We start from the raw sequence: 22,390 nt of genomic DNA, 5'->3' as shown, positions 1-22,390 counted from the left end.
TGAACACTTTTGGAAGCTCCTACATGTGAGCTGAAACTGGCCCCAGTTCTGAGAGAGCTGGGAAAGACAGGAGAAAGAGGAAGGCCATGATAGATTAGTAGATGACTAATAAGTAAAGGGGACATGCATACAAGTCTTGTCTTGATCAGCAGCAAGATGAATAGATCCTCACATGCATCCACTAAATCTTAACTTTATGAAGAGGTCATTACTAGGTTGAGGCATGTGTACACCAAATCACTATCTCAAGGATACATTCTTGGGGCAGATTCTGGAGTAGCAAGGCAACCAGAACCCACCAAACACAGACAGGACAGAGGTGAAGAGCCTCAGAGGGCCTGAACCCAGCTCTTGGGTCAATCTATGGTTACACCTATTTCTGACATTCCCCAGCAATTGCGATACAGAGTTTGTTCTGTGACCTATGCAAAACCTTTGTCATTTTTAATCTGGATTAAGGATTTCTAATTGGAGTGGGGGGTGTCTGGGTAGCTCAATCAGTTAATATCTGCCTTCAGGTCAGATCATGTCCCTGGTATCCAGAGATAGAGACCTGTGTTTGTCTCCACACAGAGCAAAGTCTGCTACTCCAGCTGACCCTCCCCACCTCATCTTCTTCCTCTCAAATTAATTAATTAATTAATCAATTAATCAATCAATTATGTTTATAAAATTTATTTTTTATTGGTGTTGATTTGCCAACATATAAAATAACACCCAGTGTTCACCCCATCAAGCGGCCCCCTCAGTGCCCGTCACCCACTCAACCCCACCCCCCGCCCTCCTCCCCTCCCACCACCCCTAGTTAGTTTCCCAGAGTTAGGAGTCTCTCATGTTCTGTCTCCCTTACTGATATTTCCCACTCATTTTTTCTCCTGTCCCATTTATGCCCTTTCACTATTATTTATATTCCCCAAATGAATGAAAACATATAACATCTGTCCTTCTCCAATTGACTTATTTCACTCAGCATAATACCCTCCAGTTCCATCCATGATGAAGCAAATGGTGGGTATTTGCCATATCTAATGGCTGAGGAATATTCCATTGTACACATAGACCACATCTTCTTTATTCATTCATCTTTCGATGGACACCAAGGCTCTTTCCACAGTTTGGTTATTGTGGACATTGCTGCTATAAACATCAGGGTGCAGGTGTTCCAGTGTTTCATTGCATCTGAATCTTTGGGGTTAATCCACAACCGTGCAATTGCTGGGTCATAAGGCAGATATATTTTTAACTGTTTGAGGAACCTCAACACAGTTTTCCAGAGTGGCTGCACCAGTTCACATTCCCACCAACAGTGCAAGAGGCTTCACCTTTCTCCACATCCTCTCCAACATTTGTGCTTTCTTGCCTTGTTAATTTTCCCCATTCTCACTGGTATGAGGTGGGATCTCATTGTGGTTTTTATTTGTATTTCCCTGATGGCAAGTGATGCAGAGCATTTTCTCATGTGCTTATTGGCCATGTCTGTCTTCCTCTGTGAGATTTCTGTTCATGTCTTTTGCCCATTTCATGACTGGATTGTTTCTTTGCTGTTGAATTTGATAAGTTCTTTAGAGATCTTGGAAACTAGCCCTTTATCTGATTCATCATTTGCAAATATCTTCTCCCATTATGTAGGTTGTCTTTGAGTCTAGCTGACTGTTTCTTTTGCTGTGCAAAAGCTTCTTTTCTTGATGTTCCAATAGTTCATTTTTGCTTTTGTTTCTTTTGCCTTAGTGGATGTATCTTGCAAGAAGTTACTTTGGCCAAGTTGAAAAAGGGTGTTGCCTGTGTTCTCCTCTAGGATTTTGATGGAATCTTGTCTCACATTTAGATCTTTCATCCATTTTGAGTTTATCTTTGTGTATGGTGAAAGAGAGTGGTCTAGTTTCATTCTTCTGCATGTGGATGTCCAATTTTCCCAGCACCATTTATTGAAGAGACTGTCTTTTTTTCAGTGGATAGTCATTCCTCCTTTGTCAAATATTAGTTGACCATAAAGTTCAGGGTCCACTTCTGGATTCTCTATTCTGTTCCATTGATCTATGTGTCTCTTTTTGTGCCAGTACCACACTGTCTTGATGACCACAGCTTTGTAGTACAACCTGAAATCTGGCATTGTGATGCCCCCAGACATGGTTTTCTTTTTTAAAAATCCCTTGGCTATTCTGGATATTTTCTGATTCCACACAAATCTTAACATAATTTATTCTAACTCTCTGAAGAAAGTCCATGGTATTTTCATAAGGATTGGATTAAACGTGTAAATTGCCCTGGGTAACATTGACATTTTCACAATATTAATTCTGCCAATCCATGAGCATGGAATACTTTTCCATATCTTTGTGTCTTCCTCCATTTCTTTCAGAAGAGTTCTATAGTTTTTAGGGTATAGATCCTTTACCTCTTTGGTTACGTTTATTCCTAGGTATCTTATGCTTTTGGGTGCAAATGTAAATGAGATTGACTCCTTAATTTCTCTTTCTTCAGTCTCACTGTTAGTGTATAGAAATGTCACTGACTTCTGGGCATTGATTTTGTATCCTACGGCACTGCCAAATTGCTGTATCAGTTCCAGCAGTCTTGGGGTGGAGGCTTTTGGGCTTTCTATGTAGAGTATCATGTTATCGGTGAAGAGGGAGAGTTTGACTTCTTCTTTGCCAATTTGAATGCCTTTTATTTCTTTTTGTTGTCTGATTGCTGAGGCTAAGACTTCTAGTACTATGTTGAATAACAGTGGTGAGAGTGGTCATCTCTGTCTCATTTCTGACCTTAGGGGAAAGGCTCCTAGGGTTTCCCCATTGAGAATGATATTTGCTGTGGGCTTTTCGTAGATGGCTTTCAAGATGTTGAGGAATGTTCCCTCTATCCCTACGCTCTGAAGAGCTTTGATCAGGAATGGATGTGTATTTTGTCAAATGCTTTCTCAATGCCTATTGAAAGGATCATATGGTTCTTGTTTTTTCTCTTGTTGACATGATGAATCACGTTGATTGTTTTACAAGTGTTGAACCAGCCTTTCATCCGGGGATAAATCCTGCTTGGTCATGGTGAATAATCTTCTTTTTTTATTTTTATTTTTTTTTAATTTTTATTTATTTATGATAGTTACAGAGAGAGAGAGAGGCAGAGACACAGGCAGAGGGAGAAGCAGGCTCCATGCACCGGGAGCCCGACGTGGGATTCGATCCCGGGTCTCCAGGATCGCGCCCTGGGCCAAAGGCAGGCGCCAAACCGCTGCGCCACCCAGGGATCCCTAATCTTCTTTTTTTAAATTTTTATTTCTTTATGATAGTCACATCACAGAGAGAGAGAGAGAGAGAGAGAGAGAGAGGGAGACACAGGCAGAGGGAGAAGCAGGCTCCATGCACCGGGAGCCCGACGTGGGACTCGATCCCGGGTCTCCAGGATCGCGCCCTGGGCCAAAGGCAGGCGCTAAACTGCTGCACCACCCAGGGATCCCAAATAATCTTCTTAATGTACTATTGTATCGTATTGGCTAGTATCTTGTTGAGAATTTTTGCATCCATGTTCAACAGAGATATTGGTCTATAATTCACCTTTTTGGTGGGGTCTTTGTCTGCTTTTGGAATTAAGGTGATGCTGGCCTCATAGAATGAGTTTGGAAGTACTCCATCTCTTTCTATCTTTCCAAACATTTTTAGTAGAAATGGTATGGTTTTTTCATTAAACGTTTGATAGAATTCCCCTAGGAAGCCATCTGGCCCTGGACTTTTGTGTCTTGGGAGGTTGTTGATGACTGCTCCAATTTCCTTCCTGGTTATCGGCCTGTTCGGGTTTCCTATTTCTTCCAGTTCCAATTTTTGTAGTTTGGTAGAAATGCATCCATTTCTTCTAGATTGCCTAATTTATTGGTGTATAGCTGTTCATAATATGTTTTTAAAATCGTTTGTATTTCCTTGGTGTTGGTAGGGATCTCCTCTTTCTCATTCATGATTTTATTAATTTGAGTCTTCTTTCTCTTCTTTTTAGTAAGGCTGGCTAATGGTTTATCTATCTTATTAATCTTTCAAAGAACCAGCTCCTGGTTTTGCTAATCTGTTTTGGTCTCAATTCTATTGAGTTCTGCTCGAATCTTTATTAACTCTCTTCTTCTGCTGGAGTTAGGATCTATTTGCTGTTTTTTTCTCCAACTCCTTTAGGTGCAAGGTTTGCTTTTGTATTTGAGTTCTTTCCAATTTCTGGATGGATGCTTGTATTGTGGTGTTTTCCCCCTCAGGACTACTTTTGGTGTATCCCAAAGCTTTTGAACGGTTGTATCTTCTTTCTGATTAAGTTTCCATGAATCCTTTTAATTCTTCTCTAATTTCCTGGTTGACCCTTTCATCTTTGAGCAGGATGGTCCTTAACCTCCATGTGTTTGAAATCCTTCCATACTTCTTCTTGTGATTTAGTTCTAATTTCAATGCATTTGGTCTGAAAATATGCAGGGGATGGTACCAATCTTTTGGTATGTTAAGACCTGATTTGTGACCCAGTCTGTGGTCTATTCTGGAGAAAGTTCCATGTACACTTGAAAGAATGTGTATTCAGTTGCCTTTGGATGTAAAGTTCTGTTGATATCTGTGAAATCCATCTGGTCTAGTGTATCATTTAAAGCTCTTGTTTCTTTGGAGGTGTGCTTAGAAGATCTATTGATTATAGAAAACACTACATTCAAGTCACCAAGTGGAAGTGTATTATTACCTAAGTATGTTCATGATTGTTAGGTCCTTTTGTTGGATAGATCCTTTAAGTATGATATAGTGTCCCTCTTCATCTCTTCCTACAGTATTTGGGATAAACTTTAGTTTATCTGATATAAGGACGGCTACCCCTGCTTTCTTTTGTGGACCTTTTGAATGGTACATGGTTCTCTAACCTTTTATTTTCAGGCTGTAGGTGTCCTTATGTCTAAAATGAGTGTCTTGTAGACAGCAAATAGATGGGTCTTGCTTTTTTATCCTGTCTGAAACCCTGCACCTTTTAATGGGGTCATTAAGCCCATTCACGTTCAGAGTTACTATTGACAGATATGAATTTAGTGTCATCATGATGCCTATTCAGTCCCTGTTTTTGTGGATTGTTCCCTTGGACTTCCTCTTTCTATTACAGTATCCACCTTAGTATTTCTTGCAGAGCTGGCTTCATGGTCACATATTCTTTCAGTTCCTGCCTATCTTGGAAGCTTTTTATCTCTCTTCTATTCTGAATGAGAGTCTTGCTGGATAAGTATTCTTGGCTGCATGTTCTTCTCATTTAGGACCCTGAATATATCCTGCCAGCCCTTTCTGGCCTGCCAGGTCTCTGTGGAGAGGTCTGTGGTAATCTAATATTTCTCCTTAAAAGTTAGAGGTTTCTTGTCTCTTGCTGCTTTGAGGGTCTTCTCTTTATCTTTGGAATTTGCAATTTCCACTATTAAATGTTCCAGTGTTGAGAAGTTTTTATTGATTTTAGGTGGTGATCTCTCTATTTCCTGGATCTGAATATCTCTTTCCCTTCCCATGTTTGGAAAGTTCTCAGCTATGATGTGTTCAAATACATATTCTGGACCTCTGTCCCTTTTGGCGTCCTCGGGAACCCAATTAAACAGATTTTTCCTTCTGAAGCTGAATTTATTTCCCTTAACCTATCCTCATGATCTTTTAATTGCTTTTTGTTTTCCTCAGTTTCCCTCCTTGCCATCAGTTTGTCTTCTATGTCACTCACTCGTTCTTCTACCTCATTAACCCTCATTGTTAGGACATCTAGTTTGGATTGAATCTCCTTTAGTTGATTTTTAATTTCTGTTGACAGGCCTTTTAATAGAAGACTTCATAGTAATACATCAATGGATAGCAGCATATTTTCTCAAAAGAACTTGAAAGAGCCTTTGACAAAATCTAAAATATATATATATATATATATATATATATATATATATATATATATATAATAGAAAGTCTCAAATACACTTGCAATTTGGTAACCCATTCTTTCCCTTGTGCATGTATTTAGCGCCACAGCCAGGACCTTAGCTAATGGGGTGCAGTAAGAGAATATTTTCCAAGGAACAGGGTGGTGTAACATTCAACTCCCTTATTACTCGACCTAATTCTGCAAGTATTAGATAATGCAATTAGACAAGAAAAGTCACTGGCTGCATCCTGTAATGGATGGGAATGGACAGGTAGTCATTCTAAAAGATGCAAATACAGAATTCAGGTATACATACTCCAGTCCTGGTGCAACCATAACAGAAGAAATCTCCCCAATTGTGTGAATAATACGTGTTCCTGCTGATGACTAATGAGGGGATGGCCTAATTCTGGAAACTTCTATGAATAGGTAACTGAAAACCCATGAATCCTGAGATGTCAGGAGTCAGATCCACATCTGCCTGTCCCTGTCATGAACTTCACTGCAAAGACACTCTGTGTCCCAACCTGATGGGGGATGTCTTTTCTATGTATTTTTGGAAACTTGGTCTAGAAAGGGTTGCTGTGAGTGACTTGATGATAGAAGGGAAGGAGGAAGCCTTCCCTCCAGGGCAGTGTCCTGGATAGCCCCATGGTGGCAGCAGCAGGAGCAGGAGAAGCAGAAGACACAGGCTGAGCATGAACAGATGCTGTGTTCCCGCTCCCAAAATATGAGAAAGGCGTTCTGCTCCCAATTTTCACAGGTCTGTGGCTCAGTGTGAGCCCCAAGAATATTGTACCAGGAGGGGCTGTGAGGAGAAGCCCTATCTTCATACCATAGCCCAGTGATGTTCTTGAAGCCATAGTTGCCAGACATGGAGCCAGAGAATGGATCTGGGCCACCAAGTGATCTAAATGTTATTTATAGATATAAATATAGATATAAATAATGTTATTATAGATAAGGATTTGGGAGCTATAGGTACCAGGACACACACTGCACACCCCTGATGAGCTGTGTCTCAGACAAACCTGGCTTCTGCATGTCTGTCTCAGCCTTGACCTGTACAATCTCATTGCCCAGGGCAGCCTGCCCCTGGCAACCAGGAATGTCTGTTGAATCTGAGAAAATCCTACCACGTGTTCATGCCTAAGTTGGATTTTGGGAGCTCAGTTTAAAGAGAATGTGGACAGATTTTGTAGATAAACTCTCCTGGAGTGTATCTCAGACTCCAGATTACACCAAGGAAATAAAGGAACCAGCTGACAGCCAAGGAATAGGAGCTGCAGCGGAAACCCTTTTGCTGTGGGGACAACAGGTTTGTGTCTCACTTCCCCATGGACCCAGAGCACTGTGTGAGCATTAAGACTATCATCCCACACTGAGCAGTAATACTCAGCCTCGTCCTCAGCCTGGAGTCCAGAGATGGTCAGGGAGGCTGAGCTACCAGACCTGGAGCCAGAGAATTGATCAGGGACCTCGGAGTTTCCGGTATCATCCCCATAGATGAGGAGACTGGGTGCCTTTCCTTATACTGTTGGTACCAGCTCACATAAGTATAAATTTCCAATCCACTATAATCAGTGTTGCTAGGGATTCCAGTGCAGTAGATGGTGACCCTCTGGCCCAGTGACCCAGACACTGAGGGTGGCTGAGTCATCATGGACTGGGCCCAGGACCCTGCAAGGGTGAAAGATACAGAGAAGGTGATGCTGAGGTCTGAAAACAAGAGGAGGAAGCAGGTCCTCATATGTCCTCCCAGGGCCCAGGCCCCTGTCCCCACAACCAGTCACCTGTGCAGTGAGCGAGGAGGGTGAGGAGGAGAGGGGACCAGACCATGGTGGAGGTCATCACTGATCCTGTCTTCAGTGGTCCCACAACTGAGCAGAGCCTTCCCTCATCTCTCCCTTCCCCTCTTCATCCTCTGAGAGGGAGGGGCTGTCCATGCAAATGAGACCTAGGCCTCTGACTCCTCCCTGGCCCAGTGTCAGGTGCCTCTGCCAGAGGATATGGGAGTGGTGGGCAGTGGAGGGGCTGTGTGCGGACCCAGGGCATGGGGATTTCCTAGCTGTGATCCCTGAGCAGAGGGCATAGGCTGTACCAGGTGACAGGTCCCAGCTCTGATCAACTCAGATTCCCAAGCAAATGGACCCTAGTGCACTCTGGTGCATGTTGCCAGGCATACCCTCATCTGATTGGTGACTAGAAACTGTTAGAGATAAGTTCTATCTTTCCACTTTTCTGTCCAATGTTTTCTCCATTAAGGACTTGCCAGCTGTCCCCTTCAGGGTCCTCCCATTTCCTCAGTGTAAATGTTAGGCTCTACTCAGACTCCTCAGTTGACTCCAACCATGGTGCTCTCAGCTCTTCATGGATAAGGACTGAGCTGGTGTCTCTACATAAACTACATTTAAGTCAGGATCAAGTCCAGAGCAGGTATGGGTGCCCCTAGACCCCTTCTGTGAAGGACACTCTGTATTTTTTTCTTTTGTGACACCTCTCTGTTTTCCAGATCTCTCCTTGCTCTGAGGGTCCCCATGGGCCTTGAGCACCATGATAGCATCCCCAATTCTGTTTTCACAGAATCAATACCCTGATCACCCCAGGCATACCCTAGATATCCAGAGATCCTCTGGAGCTGAGCTGCCTACAAGGACCGACACATTTGTGGGATCCTGCGCATCAGCCTCCTCCCAGGAGAGCAGGTGTTCATGACATCTCATGGCTTTCCTGGTGACAGGAACCCTGTTACACTGAGTGTCACTGGTATTACTTGTTGATGGGGTTATGCTACTTGGAGATTATAATGCTGAGGGTGACCCTGAATTCGGGAGTGAGAGGGAAGCCTGGAAACTGCAGAGACAAACTCTACGAGAGAGGAGGAGAGAGGGGTGTCCCAAACACGTACACACACACACACACACACACACACACTCACACACATCTAGAATGAGAAAAATCTCCATGAATGCTCAATATACCTTTCCTTAGAGGCTTAGCATGAGGACAAGTGTCCCCTGTCCCTCTTATGCCTTTTCTACTATCGAGGGTTGATCTCCATGCACACCCATCCCAGAGCAGGATTCCTGTCAGACTTCCCAGAGTCCTGGAGCCCGGAGCTAAAGAAGGCCAGTGTCTGGAACGTCACTTCCCCTCAGGAGGTTGGAATTGACACAAGGACAAGGAACTTGGTGCAGATGGACTCTGATAACACATCCTGTGAAAAGGAAGATTGAGTCTTTTGCAGCAGGAGATGTCTATCCATTTTCATCCCTGCAAACACAAGTCTCACAGCTGAGGGGTCTCCAGGTCCCAGGAAGCACAGCACAACAGGGACCACACATTCCCCTTTTCCTGCTCCTCCAACTTCACTGACATACCTCACTGTGCCACAGGACCACTGGGGACTCCCTGGGGTGCCCTTGAGGGGACATTTGTAAAGGAGCTAATGAATGTGACTTCATGGATGGAGGGAAAGTGTGTGGCTGAGTGAGTGTCCTGATGATTTTTAAAGCAAATATTCTCCAAAACAAGAAAAATAGTGTATGTGAAAATGTAAATCCACTGTCTCCCGTGCCGACTATGTCAACACTGACCTTCCGTGGGGCCCCAGTGATGCTGAAGGTGAAAAATTAAATACACCAGTAGGTCCTATGTGCCAACCCTCAAAGCCTGAAAGAACATCCATTTGTGGGAAATACTATAATGTCATTGCCATATTACAGAGATTGACCAGGCTGGTGGCGTGTGTGAACTACATCGAGGATGAGATCAGGAGTCAGATGGTGAACGGATTCCATGTTGGTCCACGTTCTGCTACTTCTCCTTAGAGATGGACCATGGAGACTGGAAATGACACCAAGAGCATTGTCACTTTTCTCTGAATTCCTGATGTGGACACAGAGTTCAGACCATGAAGAGCCAGAGACACTGGAGCCTGAAGCACAAGGGAAAGGAGAGAAGAGGGGTATGGAGGTGGAGGTGTTGTCAGGGAGTCTGAAGAAGCTGTGACTATTTATCAGTTGGTTCAGAGGGAGGAGAAATTGTGTCTGTGATCAAGGTGGGTGTTAACATATGGTCTATGGTTGTGTCCTCAGTCACACAAGAGTCACATTTTATGGCATGAGATGTGGGTATGAGCTTGACTGTCTAGGCTCCATTTTCTGTTGAGACACCTTATTGTGAGATCTTAAAAACTACCGTTCGGTCTGCCCCTGGTCCCCGCTCCTGAAAACCCCATCTATTCCTAAGTGACAAGAGCACTGGGAGCATCTTTTTTTGAATGAAGGGACTCTGGATGGGCTCCTGGGTGGCTCTCAGATGGAGCTGATCCCTAGAGAGATCAAGCCCTGGTCAGAGGCTGGGAACATACACCTGCCCAGCCCCATCCTTGTGAGAGAGAGAGAGAATGAGCTCCAGGAGGGTGAACATATCCCTGCCAGATGAGTGACTGCCCAGGTGTGTGGGGGGTCCCCCTGAAGGGCCCAGGGGATGCACAGAGCCCCTGCTGGTTACATGTCCCTCTCTGGGTCCTCAGTGTCCTGAGGTTAACATCTAGAGCTCTGTCACCAGCACTCAGCAGTGACCTGGACTGTGTGAAGCACCCTGTGGGGTCTGATGTAAAGATCATGGATACAGGGTCTGTGATCTGAGAGCATCCCACATGGAGGGAAGAGTCATCCCGAAATAAGCACCCCTGTGAGAGGGGGAATGTCTACAAAACGTAAGTCATGCAAAAGACTGAGCCTATCACACTCCTTGGGACATTTAGGGAGCTGCTCAGAGGAGGGCCTTTCAGTTCACCTCAAGAAAGCAGTGACCATGTTTTGCACATAGTCATAGAAGAAAAAAAATCAAAGCCGGCCATAAAGATCTTCAAATTAGGATGGAAGGCAGCGATTTCACAGAAGCACCAGCATCTGGTGGCGACGTGGCCCTGTGATGGGAGGACGGACAGAACAGGGCAGGACTGAAGATACCAAGTTGTCAGGGCAGAGCAACTGAGGCAGGAACACAGCAGGTGGGGTTGCAGGTGGTTGTACTCCCAGGAGCTGCTCAGGCCTCCCATCCAAGTACTAACCAGGCCCGACCCTGCTTAGCTTCCGAGATCAGACGAGATCGGGCGCGTTCAGGGTGGTATGGCCGTAGACTGCTCAGGCCTTTGTAGCTGTAGGAAGGTGAGGAGAGAAGGGGGAAGAGGACAGTGTGAACCGGGGTCTCTGCTATGACAGGCCCATCAGAGGGGCTGCTGTTGCTGCAGGGAAGCCTCAGGTAGAGAGAGGCTTCTCTGTGCATGAAGGAGTAGAAGATCTGGGGAAGGAGCACAAACACTGAATTCCTAGCTCAGAAATGGGAGACCCTGACCTTCAGGAGCAGTGCCCAGGACCCGAGGTTGGTTTGCAGGCCTGGTGAGCACGTCCCAGAGAAGGTGTGGCTGTGTAGGGGGGTACAGGAGCCTGGAACTGACCCAGAGCCCCCTTCCAGGTGAAGGACAGGAGACAGGAGTCCTGGAGGCAGTGTCTGTCAGTCCAGGCTGGCTCCCTGGGGCCATCCCTTCAGTGTCCCTGCAGCATGAGGGGGAATGAATCCTCATCACTGTTCTAGGTCTCCAGGAGTGAACCGGGTGTCAGATGAGGTGAGACCTGCCCCTCTTCATATTCCCATGGGAATGTTGTAGGAGAGCTCAAGACAGTAAGCATGTGTTTGGAGGAGATGTTTGCAAACCTTCACACCACAGGGGAGAAGGATTGATGGAGGAGTATGAGCTGAATTTCCCAGGTGAGGCTGCAGTGGCCAGGACACCAGACATCATAAATAAGGGGGGATGCAGAAGGACCCCAACTTTTCCCCCCACCTGATATCCCAGGACCCAAGGCACAGGGAGGCAGAGCTGAAGGGTCTCTTTTCCCTTCAGCACTCCCAGGACGAGGAGCTCTGTATTCTCAGTACTGCTCCCCACTCCTACTTCCTCTCCCTGGTGTCTATCATGGGGAGGGGTTGGTCGGAACCCCATGAACTCTAGGGACCTGGGGCTGACAACAGGTAGGTCCTGGGCCCAGACTCAGGCAGGAGTACCTTCCTAGCTGCCAGCACCCCATCAACCCAGGGACAGGCACCCAAGATGTTGCTGCCCCAGGCCTGGTCCGCTCTGACTTAGATGAGGGGACAGGAGCCCAGAGAAGAGCTCCCTGCCCCAGTGCTGTGGGTCCCCTACCCATTGAGTTTGGAGGACAGGCCACACCCAGGTCACACCCAGCCTTCTTGAGGCTGCACCTCATGGCCCCAAATGGCTCAGAATCCCCTGCTGTGGCTCCTCCCTAGGGACTGCCTCCAACTGTCCCCACTGCTTCTCCAGGATTAGAGAGAGGCTCAGGGTCAGCACAATCCCCAGGGCAGGGAGCACATGGACAAGGACATCAGTGTTGCTGCCCCCTTGGACTCCAGTGTGGGTCCCTGAATCCTGGTCTCTCTCTATCTCTGTGTCTGCCTCTCACCCCAGCTCCTTCCTCTGTCCGCTGAGCTTCTGTCCACACTCCTGGTTGGGAGGCCACAGGCTCGCTCTGTATCATGACCTCTGTGTATGACCCCAGGTGAGTTCTACAATTTTTAGTTTGATAAGTAATCAACCTTTACTTTTCAAAGTTTCCTGAGTTGTAGCTGAAGGACCTCCTGCAGTCGTCCACAAGGGTAGGTCCGACCTTGACATTGGTTATGGAGAGGCTGACCCCTCACAACACAGGACCTTCTGTTCCTGAAGGGACAACGCTGGCTCCCACCATCTGCACCCTTGGACGTCATCGTTCAATTCCAGGCAAGGCTCTGACACATCACAATGACTGCTCCCCCGCCCGCCCTGGGGACAGGCCCTGTCATCTGGACTAAGGGGCTCATGTGCAGTTTCTCTGCTCCCTTTTCAAACTGCCTGTTCAAACTCCCTCAGGCACCACCTTCTTGTCTTCCCCCCTCAAGGAGACGGGGGTTCACACTTCATTGGAGAAGTGGATAAGATGAACACTGGTGTTATATAGAGACAAATTGAATGCAAATAAAATATTTTTTTAAAATTAGGGTGCCTAGGTGGCTTAGAGTTTGAGCATCTGTCATTGGCTCAGGGCATGATCCTGGAGTACTGGGATGGAGTTCCCCATTGGGTTCCCTGCAGCGAGGCTGCTTCTCCCTCTGCCTGTGTCTCTGCTACTCTCTCTGTGTCTCTTACGTATAAATTAAAAAAATCTTTAATAAAAGAAGAAAATATGCATCTACAGAGACTCCTTGCTGGCTCAGTCAGTGGGGGTAGGATTCTTGATCTTAGTTGCAGGTTTCAGACCCATGCTGTATGTAGAGGTTAGTGAAAAATTCTTAAAAATAGGAAAATATAAATGTAATATTTCCTAAAACATAGTATGATGGTGTGTGCACTCATCTGTATGGATTTCATTCCTGTTCTACATATTTTATGAGGGAAAAAGCATTAGTGATGTTAATATCAATTTGTATTAATAAACATTTTGTCTAGCATTTTCGAGAATCCATTGGTATCATGGGTAAGAAAGGAAAGCATTACAGAAAGGCACCATTTCATGCCAGCATCCCCAGGGAATATGCTCTACTGTGGTCACCAGTAAAGGGATTCACTACCTTAGGGCCTGTTTCCCAGGTTGGGAGCTATGGACCCAGGACTGTGGCCCACCCCCTCATCTGTCTCTGTCACTGTGCTTAGGATCACTGTCATGCACCTGACTGTAAGCTCCACAGAAGCTTCTCAATGACAAGGATCAGAGACAAGGGCCCAGAGGTTTTTGTCTCGCTGCCTCCTTATCTGAGATACTGTGGGTAAGTGTAGCTGCTCCCACTGCCTTGATACACAGCACTGTAGTAGTAAGCCTCATCCTCAGGCTGGGCTCCTGTGATGGTGAGGGTGGCTTTGTTCCCAGAGATGGATCCAGAGAAGTGATTAGGGACCCCAGAGGGGCGGTTGTTTGTGTTGTAGATAAGCATGCGAGGAGACCGGCCTGGGGTCTGCTGGTACCAATCAGGGTAGTTACTTGTAGTGACTGACCCAGAGCTTAGGCCACATGTGAGTGTAACTGTTCCTCCTGGAGACACTGACAGTGATGGCTCCTGGGTCACCACAATCTGAAAATCAGCTCCTAAAACCAAGAGGAGACAAAGGTTTTGTTTTGGGAAACAAGAGTCACATGAGTCCCTGCTTTTATGTTCCCCCAACAGATGCAGAGTCCATTTCTCTGAACTGAGCCATAGGCAAGGAGCCCGAGAAGAAGCACCGACCAGGCCATGGTGGGGACCCTCACGCGATGTGGCCTCATGAGCTGTTTGGCGGGATTAGGGTGTTCCTGAGCCTTTTCATGTCTCCAAACCTATGAGAACAAGCAAGAGCTTCATGCAAATCAGCTCCCAGGCTCCTGCTGACCCAGTCTTGGTCCACACTGGCTGAGATGAAGGAAGAGAATTCCAGAGCAGAGCCCTCTGCCTCCAGGCCTGTGGGTCCCCACCCCTTGTGCATGGAGGACAGGCCACATCCAGGTCACACCCAGCCTTCCTGAGGCTGCATCTCATGACCCCAAATGGCTCAGAATCCCCTGCCTTGGCTCCTCCCTGGGGACTGTCTCCAACTGTCCCCACTGCTCCACTGCTTCTCCAGGATCAGAGTGAGGGTCAGGGTCAGGACCATCCCCAGGGCAGGGAGCAGATGTATAAAGACATCAGGGATGCTGCCCCCATGGACTCCAAGGTGGGTCCTCGAGGTCTGGTCTCTGTCTCTCTCTATCTCTGTCTCTCACCCGAGCTCCTTCTCTGTCAGCTGAGCCTCTGTCCCCACTCATGGTAGGGAGGCCACAGGCTCGCTCTGTCTCCACGATGACCTCTGTCTGTGGCCCCAGGTGTGTGCTATAATTTACAGGTTTATAAATAATCAACCTTTAGTTTTCAAACTATCCTGTGTTGTACCTGAAGGACCTCCAGAAACATAAGGGCGGGTCCGATCTCCACACTGGCTATGCAGAGGTCGAGACTCTCACAACACAGGACCTTCTGTTCCTGAAGGGACAACGATGTCTACCATCAGCTGTGACCATGGACATCATGGTTCAATTCCAGGCCTGGCCCGACACATCACAAGGACTGAGCCCTCAGCCCAGGGGACACACTCTGTCATCCTAAGGGGCTCAGGTGCAGTTTCTTTGCTCCCTTTTCAAACTTCCTGTTCACAATACCTCAGATCCCCACCCTCCTGTCCTCCCCCTTTGGGGACAAGGGGTCACACCGCCTTGGAGAAGTGGATCGGATGATATTTCCCTGTGAGCTCCGTCATGGACCCGATTCCTAGAAGACATTCTCTGCCTGCATGAAGGAGCTGTCGCTCTGGGGTAGAGTTTCCTGAGCTATGACAACACAGCAGTGTGGTGTGGCCACCATCCCAGTGCCGACATGTGCATCAGCAGAGCAGGGATGGGGCTGAAGGACCATGATAGCCTCACGACCTAAGAGTATTTCTTTTACTGAGAAATAGACAATGACAAGTGAATGTACACTAGCCTAAAAGAACCTTTCCCTGATCCCAAGGACAAAACTTTCTCTTTCCTTTCACACACTGTGTGCACAATTGGCTACTCTGAGTGATTCTGAGGTCAGAGATGATGAAGCAAGTGCCATTCCCAGAAGGTCCCCAAGATGCACCTGGGATCAGGGCATCAACTGAAGAATCAGCAGAAACACATGGGGAGCCTAAGCAGACAGCTGCTGGGGCGCTCATTCACTTTGCAGTCAGGTAACTGGTTTTTGTCTCACTTCCCCACAGGCCTGGAGCACTGTGCCAGCATTGAGACTGCTGTCCCATGTTGAGCAGTAATACTCAGCCTCGTCCTCAGCCTGGAGCCCAGAGATGGTCAGGGTGGCTGTGCTGCCTGACTTGGAGCCAGAGAATCGATCAGGGACCCCTGAGGGTCGGTTACTACTACTATAGATGACGGTTCTGGGGCCTGTTCCCGGGAGCTGCTGGAACCAGCCAACATTATATCTACCGATGTTGGAGCTGCTTCCAGTGCAGGAGATGGTGACCCTCTGGCCCAGGGACCCAGACACTGAGGCCGGCTGAGTCAGCACAGACTGGGCCCAGGAACCTGCAAGAAGGAGAGAAATAGACAGGGTGATGCTGGAGTCTGGACCCCACATGTCCTCCCAGGGCCCCTACCCTTGTCCCACATCCAGTCACCTGTGCAGTGAGCGAGGAGGGTGAGGAGGAGAGGGGACCAGCCCATGGTGGAGGTCATCACTGATTCTGTCTTCGGTGGCCCCACAGCTGAGCAGAGCCTCCCCTCATCTCTCTCATCCCCTCCCTCTTCATCCTCTGAGAGAGGGAAGGGCCTTCCCATGCAAATGAGACCTCAGCTCTCTGACCTCTCCCTGGTCTTGGGTCAGGTCCCTCTGCCTGAGGATGTCAGAGGGTGGGCAGAGGAGGGGCTGGTTGGGGCTGGTGTGTGGTTCGGGAGGTCCCACCTGTGAGCCCTGAGAAGAGGTCACAGTCAGTGCCAGGTGGTGTTCCCAGCTCTGATCAAGCCTCAGCCCTAAGAAATAAGCCTCATCTGCCTTCTAGAATCCTGACACCACCTCACCCTGCATGACATGGGGATCAGTTGGCCATAGGACTCAGGTTCTGTCTCCAGAGCTCTGTCCGCTCTCCTCCTATGATCTGGACAAGTCTCCCCGCATGTGGTCTCCCATGACTGTGGCATAGATTTTAGTCTACACTCTAATATCTCGGTGTGAGGGACTCCTGGGTCATTCAGTGGTTAAGCGTCTGTCTTTGGCTCAGTGCCTGATCCTGGAGTCCTGGGATCAAGCCCACCATCAGGCTCTGTGCAGGGACCCTGCTTCTCCCTCTGCCTATGTCTCTGTATCTCTCTGTGTGTGTCTCTACCATGGACCCCTTGGCTTTTCATGGGCCACTCAGTACTGAGATGGTGTCACTACACCAATTTGTCTGACATCACTGTCACATCCAGAGGAGTGAAGGGTCCCTGTGTACAAGTGGCCTCTTTGCGCAGGATGCTGAGATCTTCCTCCTATATTATGACCCTGGTTGCAGCCCTCTCCTTCTCTGAGTTTCCAGAAATACTGAAGACCCAGGGAGCTAGATTTTCCAGGTAGTGGGTGGAAGCCCTCGTGTGCTTTCCTGGAAAGGTTACACACTGAACATCATTGTCATCTTTCATTGTTTTAACCTGTTTTAAACATTAGGTCTCCCCACCCTGTGGGCAGGGACTCCCTCCCAGGGTCTGTCCTCCCTGCACATGGACACAGGTCCGCAGGAGCCCTGCCATGTGAGGTTGTGTGTGTGCCACTGACCTCAGAGCACTAGGGGCAGACGTGCCAGGGTGTTTTAGCAGGAAGATGTGACAGCTGGAGAATTTCTGCCAAGAATCCAGAGGAAGAGATTGCATATTGGTCACCCCCTAGACCAACTGTGCACATAAATTGGATGAATTTTTTTTCCATATCATTATTTTTAATGTCCAAGGTTTATAATATGAGAGCCAGGTCTTTCTCCTCAACTCAAGTTTATAAATTTTCAACTGGCTTGTGAGGTCAACAGGGATACTTCTTCTTGTCTAATTTGGTTTCTGGGAAGACTTCATTCAGGTCCTCAATGGTCATCTGATCAAATGGAATTATGTTCTTCGTCATCTCCAGCTCTTTTTCATGTTCTTCAATCCTGGCCTTTGAGAGGGACAAAAACTCAGCACAGCTTTTCACATATTCTTTTTCCTCAGCATCCACCTGGACAGTGTATTTATCCTCTGACACAAGAAACTTCAGGGCATTAAACTTCTTCTCAAAGTCACCTACCCAGCCAGCCCTTGTCACATTGGCCTTGTAGTAAGCCCAGTCGGTAGAAGGTGGTTTCTCAGGAAGAGTAGCCAACCGGGAGGTATCTCATTCCACGATTTCAGGGAGTTGTCAATGCCCTTCTGGTTTCGGGGTATGATCTCCACAAAAGCTACCCAGTCAATGGTTTTTATTTTTATTTTTTTAATTTTTATTTATTTATGATAGTCACAGAGAGAGAGAGAGGCAGAGACTTAGGCAGAGGGAGAAGAAGGCTCCATGCACCCAGAGCCCGATGTGGGATTTGATCCCGGGTCTCCAGGATCGCGTCCTGGGCCAAAGGCAGGCGCCAAACCGCTGTGCTACCCAGGGATCTCCAGTCAATGGTTTTAGAGCAAGTTTTCGCCCAGCCATCTTGAGATCCTTCACTGACCCTGGCAACCCACAGTCCTGAATGTTCTTTTTAAGAAAATCTTCTCAATATGCATTGATGAAGACTCAATGATGACGTCACTGTGAAGACACAGGTGGAATTACGAGTATATTGTTCACATCTGTGCGTACTGCTTGGAGAATAACGATGGAAGTTGCATTTAAAACCTCAGTGCAGTTGCACCTGGTGGCTCAGTGCTTGAGTATCTGCCCTTGGCTCAGGTCATTATTCCAGGGTACTGGGATCAAGACCTGCATCAGGCTTCCTGTGGGGACCCTGCTTCACCCTATGACTGTGTCTCTGTCTCTCTCTATTTGTGTCTAATGAATAAATAAATAAAACGTTTAAAAAAAGAATGACTTTGGCTTTCATTTAAATAGACATTTAAAAACATTTTATAGAATCATTTATCTCTTTTTTTTTCTAAAGTTTTTTTTTTATTTATTTATGATAGTCACACACACACAGAGAGAGAGAGGCGGAGACACAGGCAGAGGGAGAAGCAGGCTCCATGCACCGGGAGCCCGATGTGGGATTCGATCCCGGGTCTCCAGGATCGCGCCCTGGGCCAAAGGCAGGCGCCAAACTGCTGCGCCACCCAGGGATCCCTCTCTTTTTTTAACCTTATGATTATATCATGTGTCTGATCATGCAGGCAGGAAAACCTGAAGGGGTGCCCATGAGTCCCCATGAGGACCCTGTTGTATGAACTTCGCAGCCATCTGAGTGCCCTGCATTGGCCATGGTGTCCTTGAAACCAGAGAAGTGGCTGGGGACCCTGAAGCCCTGGTGAGTCTCAGTAGAACGTCAGCAGGTACTCAGGAAGCTTCCTTGCTGCTGGAACCACCGTATGGCCACTGCTGCAGCCGCTGCTCAGATTGCAGGTGAGTCTGGTTGTTATTCCCCAGGATACAGAGAGGGAGGGCGCTGGGTCAGCACAGGCTGGGACGGGGAACCTGCAGACACATTCATGGGTGATGGAGCAGGGGCCAGACTGAATTTCCTCAAACCTCTAAGCTAGACCAACTGACGTAGGCTGACAGTGGCTCTGTGTCCCTGAGGTCAGTCCTGACCTGTGCACTGACAGAGTAGAATGAATATTAAAGATCCCAGGCCAGGGTGACACAGTCCCTGGTCCCCTTCATGGGCTGGGCTACCCCAGGCCTCCTCTTCTCCTCCACCCTCTGCCATAGGAGGGGCTGTCCATGCACATGGGTGCCACCCACTGACTGCCCAGCCCCTCCCTGGGCCCTGCTCACAACACACACTGCCCAGCCCCTCCTGGAGCTCTGCTCACAACACACACTGAGGAGGATGGAGGTGGCTTCAGCCCTGGGGACAGCCCTGGGGGGAAGCACTTGCTGAGACTACACACAGGCCCGCAGGGGAGACTGCCAGGCCAGAGGGGCCACAGATGCTGAGTCCCCATCAGGGAACTCATAACCCAGTTCTCAGGCCCAGGCACCCTGAGTGAAGCATCCTCACTGAGCAGCACTGTAGGGACCACAGGGCAGTCCCTCAGCGCCCCCTCCTGGTCACAGGGCACACACCTCGGCAAGGCCCAAAGCCCTGAGAGCCCAGCTGGTTTCCAGGGCTCACCAGTTCTCTCCCCATTGGCATGGACAGGTCTGACTCTCAGAATGGGTTCCATCTCTTGGGCATTAGAAGCATGAGTTCCACATGTTCTCACAGAAATGTATTTGCGTTTTAACCTCCCGTTTTTGTTCATTTTTGTGTATTTTTTATTGGAGTTCGATTTACCAACCTATAGTATGACATCCAGTGCTCATCCGTCAAGTGCCCCCCTCATTGCCCATCACCCAGTCACCCCATTCCCCCACCCACCTCCCCTTCCACTACTCCTTGTTTGTTTTGTACCAACATATTTGTTGTATCAGTGACAAATCCGAGAAGCACAGTGTGTTCACAGATGAGCCCTAGTGTGGCTCACAACAGGCCATATTGTATTAGCATACAGTCTACACTGTAGGGACATATTCAGACCCTCACTCATTGTCTCCATCATTCATGTCTCCCTGTACAGAATCTTTTCTTTTATGGACAAACCTCATTTTTTTCACATATTTTGCTAAGGAATCCCCTTATTAGGATTGTGTTGAAACATGGAAATTATATATACTACTGAAGATGGTGGAAAAGTAGGGTCCCCAAGTCACCTGTCCCCACCAACTTACCTAGATAACCTTCAAAGCATCCTGAAAACTTACGAATTCAGTCTGACATTTAAAGAAAGAACAGCTGGAATGCTACGGTGAGAAGAGTTCATGGTTCTATCAAGGTATGAAGACAGCGAAAAAAGAAATAAAGAAAAAAAGGCATCCGAGGGGGAGGGTCCCCGAGGAGCCGGGCTGAGGCCGCGGCGAGCACCCCCAGATCAGGAGAGCCCTGCCTGGAGGAGCAGGAGCTGTACCAACCTTCCAGGATGGACAGGCGCTCACAGGGAGTCGGAGCAGGACCCCAGGAGGGCGGGGATGCCCTCAGGCTCCTGGGGGCACGAGCAGAGCCCCTGCCCCTGGGGAGAGCCCCACACCCCACGGCGGAGCTCCCTAAAAGGCTGCAGTGCGCCCCACAGCCTGGGAGCAGCTCGGAGGGGCCTGGGCGGAGGCTCTGCAGAGGGGGCTGCACTGCCAGGAGCGTGATTCCAGCAAAGCAGGCCCGGGAGCCCAGGGTGCCAGGGACACAGCCCAGGATCCTGCCTTCCCCTGTGATAGGCGGGGGCGGGAGGGCCCAGGACAGCGAGGACACCTGCCGCCGGGGGCCCCGACCTGAGCAGATCAGCAGCCCTGCCCAGGAGCATCCAGACCCCTGCAGACTGGGAGCTGCGGAAGTTACTGTGGGAGCTGACTCCAGGGATGGGGAGCTGACCGCTGCCTCTGCTATTGTTCCTCCTGGTGTCACCTAGTGCCACAGACAGAGCAAGTCTGCCAGGGAACAGGGACTTCACAGGATAAACAGCTCCCACTGAGACATGACGTGGCAGGGGGCAGGACAGCTCCCCAAGTGCACACACCTGAGAGTCAGCATAACAGGCCCCTCTGCTAGAACCAGCTGGAAGGACAGGGGAAGAGCAAGTTCTTTTTTTTTTTTTGTCAAATGATCCTTTATTAAAATATTTTCCTTTGTAGTCAACTCTCTGGGCATTCAACTGCATAGCTATTGATTTCATCTATGATGTCATGATAGTTACAGCCACCAACATTGCAGCCCAGAGACTGGGCAGTCCCCAGGATCTCTTTAATGGTTCTAGAGTGTTCTCTGGCTAGAAATCCATGTCGCGTCTGTTGGGCAATATTGACAAGCTCATCAAAAGTGATATTTCCACTGTGCTTAATGTTTTTCTGCTTTTTTCTGTCTCTTGGTGGTTCCTTGAGGGCTTTGATAATCAGGGAAGAGGTAGAAGGTACCACTTCAATCTGGGCCTGTCTGTTCTGAATGATCAGTTTCACTGTAATCCTTATAACCTTCCAATAACCAGTTGTCTTGACGATGTCATAACCAACCTTTTTTGGAGACAGACCCAGCAGCTGATCTTCGGGGTCAGGGCAGATGTGGCACCAACCTCACCACCGGTGCACCTCAGGAACATGACTTTGATCTCTTTGGGATTGAACTTAGGCGGAATAGTGGAGGCAGCTGGTGTCGGATGAACCCGGATTCGGGAGGACCAAATACAGTTGCACCTTTGCCTCCTCCGAGCCAAAAGCGGAAGAGCAAGTTCTTGACCAAGCAGTGCTGGAAAGCTCCAGGGGAAGTTCAGGGACTTACAATATATAGAACAGAGGATACCCCTCCTTGGTTTTTTGTTTGTTTGTTTGTTTTTTGTTTTTTGTTTCTGTTTGGTTTGGTTTTTTGTTCTTTGTTTGTTATATCTTATTTTTACTTTTTTCCTTCCATTTTCCAGTACATCTAGCTTTTAGCCACTCTGCACTGAGCAAAATGAGTAGAAGGAAGAACTCACCACAAAAGAAAGAATCAGAAACAGTACTCTCTCCTAGAGAGTTACAGAATTTGTATTTTTTTTTAATTTTTTTATTGGAGTTCAATTTGCCAACATATAGCATAACCCCCAGTGCTCATCCCAAATACCCCACTCAGTGCCCATCACCAAGTTACCCCAACTCCCCGCTCAAATCCCCTTCCAGTACCCCTTCTTAATTTCCCAGAGTTAGGTATCTCTCATGTTTTGTCAACCTCACTGATATT

The 22,390-nt window shown here is 48.0% G+C and overlaps 3 pseudogenes and 1 gene segment (V, D, J or C); all 4 read right to left on the bottom strand.

Moving 5' to 3' along the window:
* Positions 1 to 6,109: 6,109 nt before the first annotated feature.
* On the bottom strand, positions 6,110 to 7,790 carry LOC125753769 (probable non-functional immunoglobulin lambda variable 1-50; annotated as a pseudogene).
* A 7,867-nt stretch (positions 7,791 to 15,657) lies between these two features.
* LOC118352330 (immunoglobulin lambda variable 1-40-like) lies at positions 15,658 to 16,276 on the bottom strand. The segment is given in 2 exon segments: positions 15,658 to 16,028; positions 16,121 to 16,276. Coding segments are annotated over 2 exon segments (414 nt in total).
* A 1,190-nt stretch (positions 16,277 to 17,466) lies between these two features.
* Positions 17,467 to 17,942, bottom strand: LOC118352338 (ATP synthase subunit d, mitochondrial-like; annotated as a pseudogene).
* A 3,370-nt stretch (positions 17,943 to 21,312) lies between these two features.
* Positions 21,313 to 21,788, bottom strand: LOC112676886 (60S ribosomal protein L12-like; annotated as a pseudogene).
* Between the last annotated feature and the right edge of the window lie 602 nt (positions 21,789 to 22,390).

Source organism: Canis lupus, chromosome 26, assembly GCF_003254725.2.
Source record: "Canis lupus dingo isolate Sandy chromosome 26, ASM325472v2, whole genome shotgun sequence".
Classification (NCBI taxonomy): Eukaryota; Metazoa; Chordata; class Mammalia; order Carnivora; family Canidae; genus Canis; species Canis lupus.
Note: the sequence above shows the minus strand (reverse complement) of the source record. Positions and strands in the feature narration are given on the sequence as shown.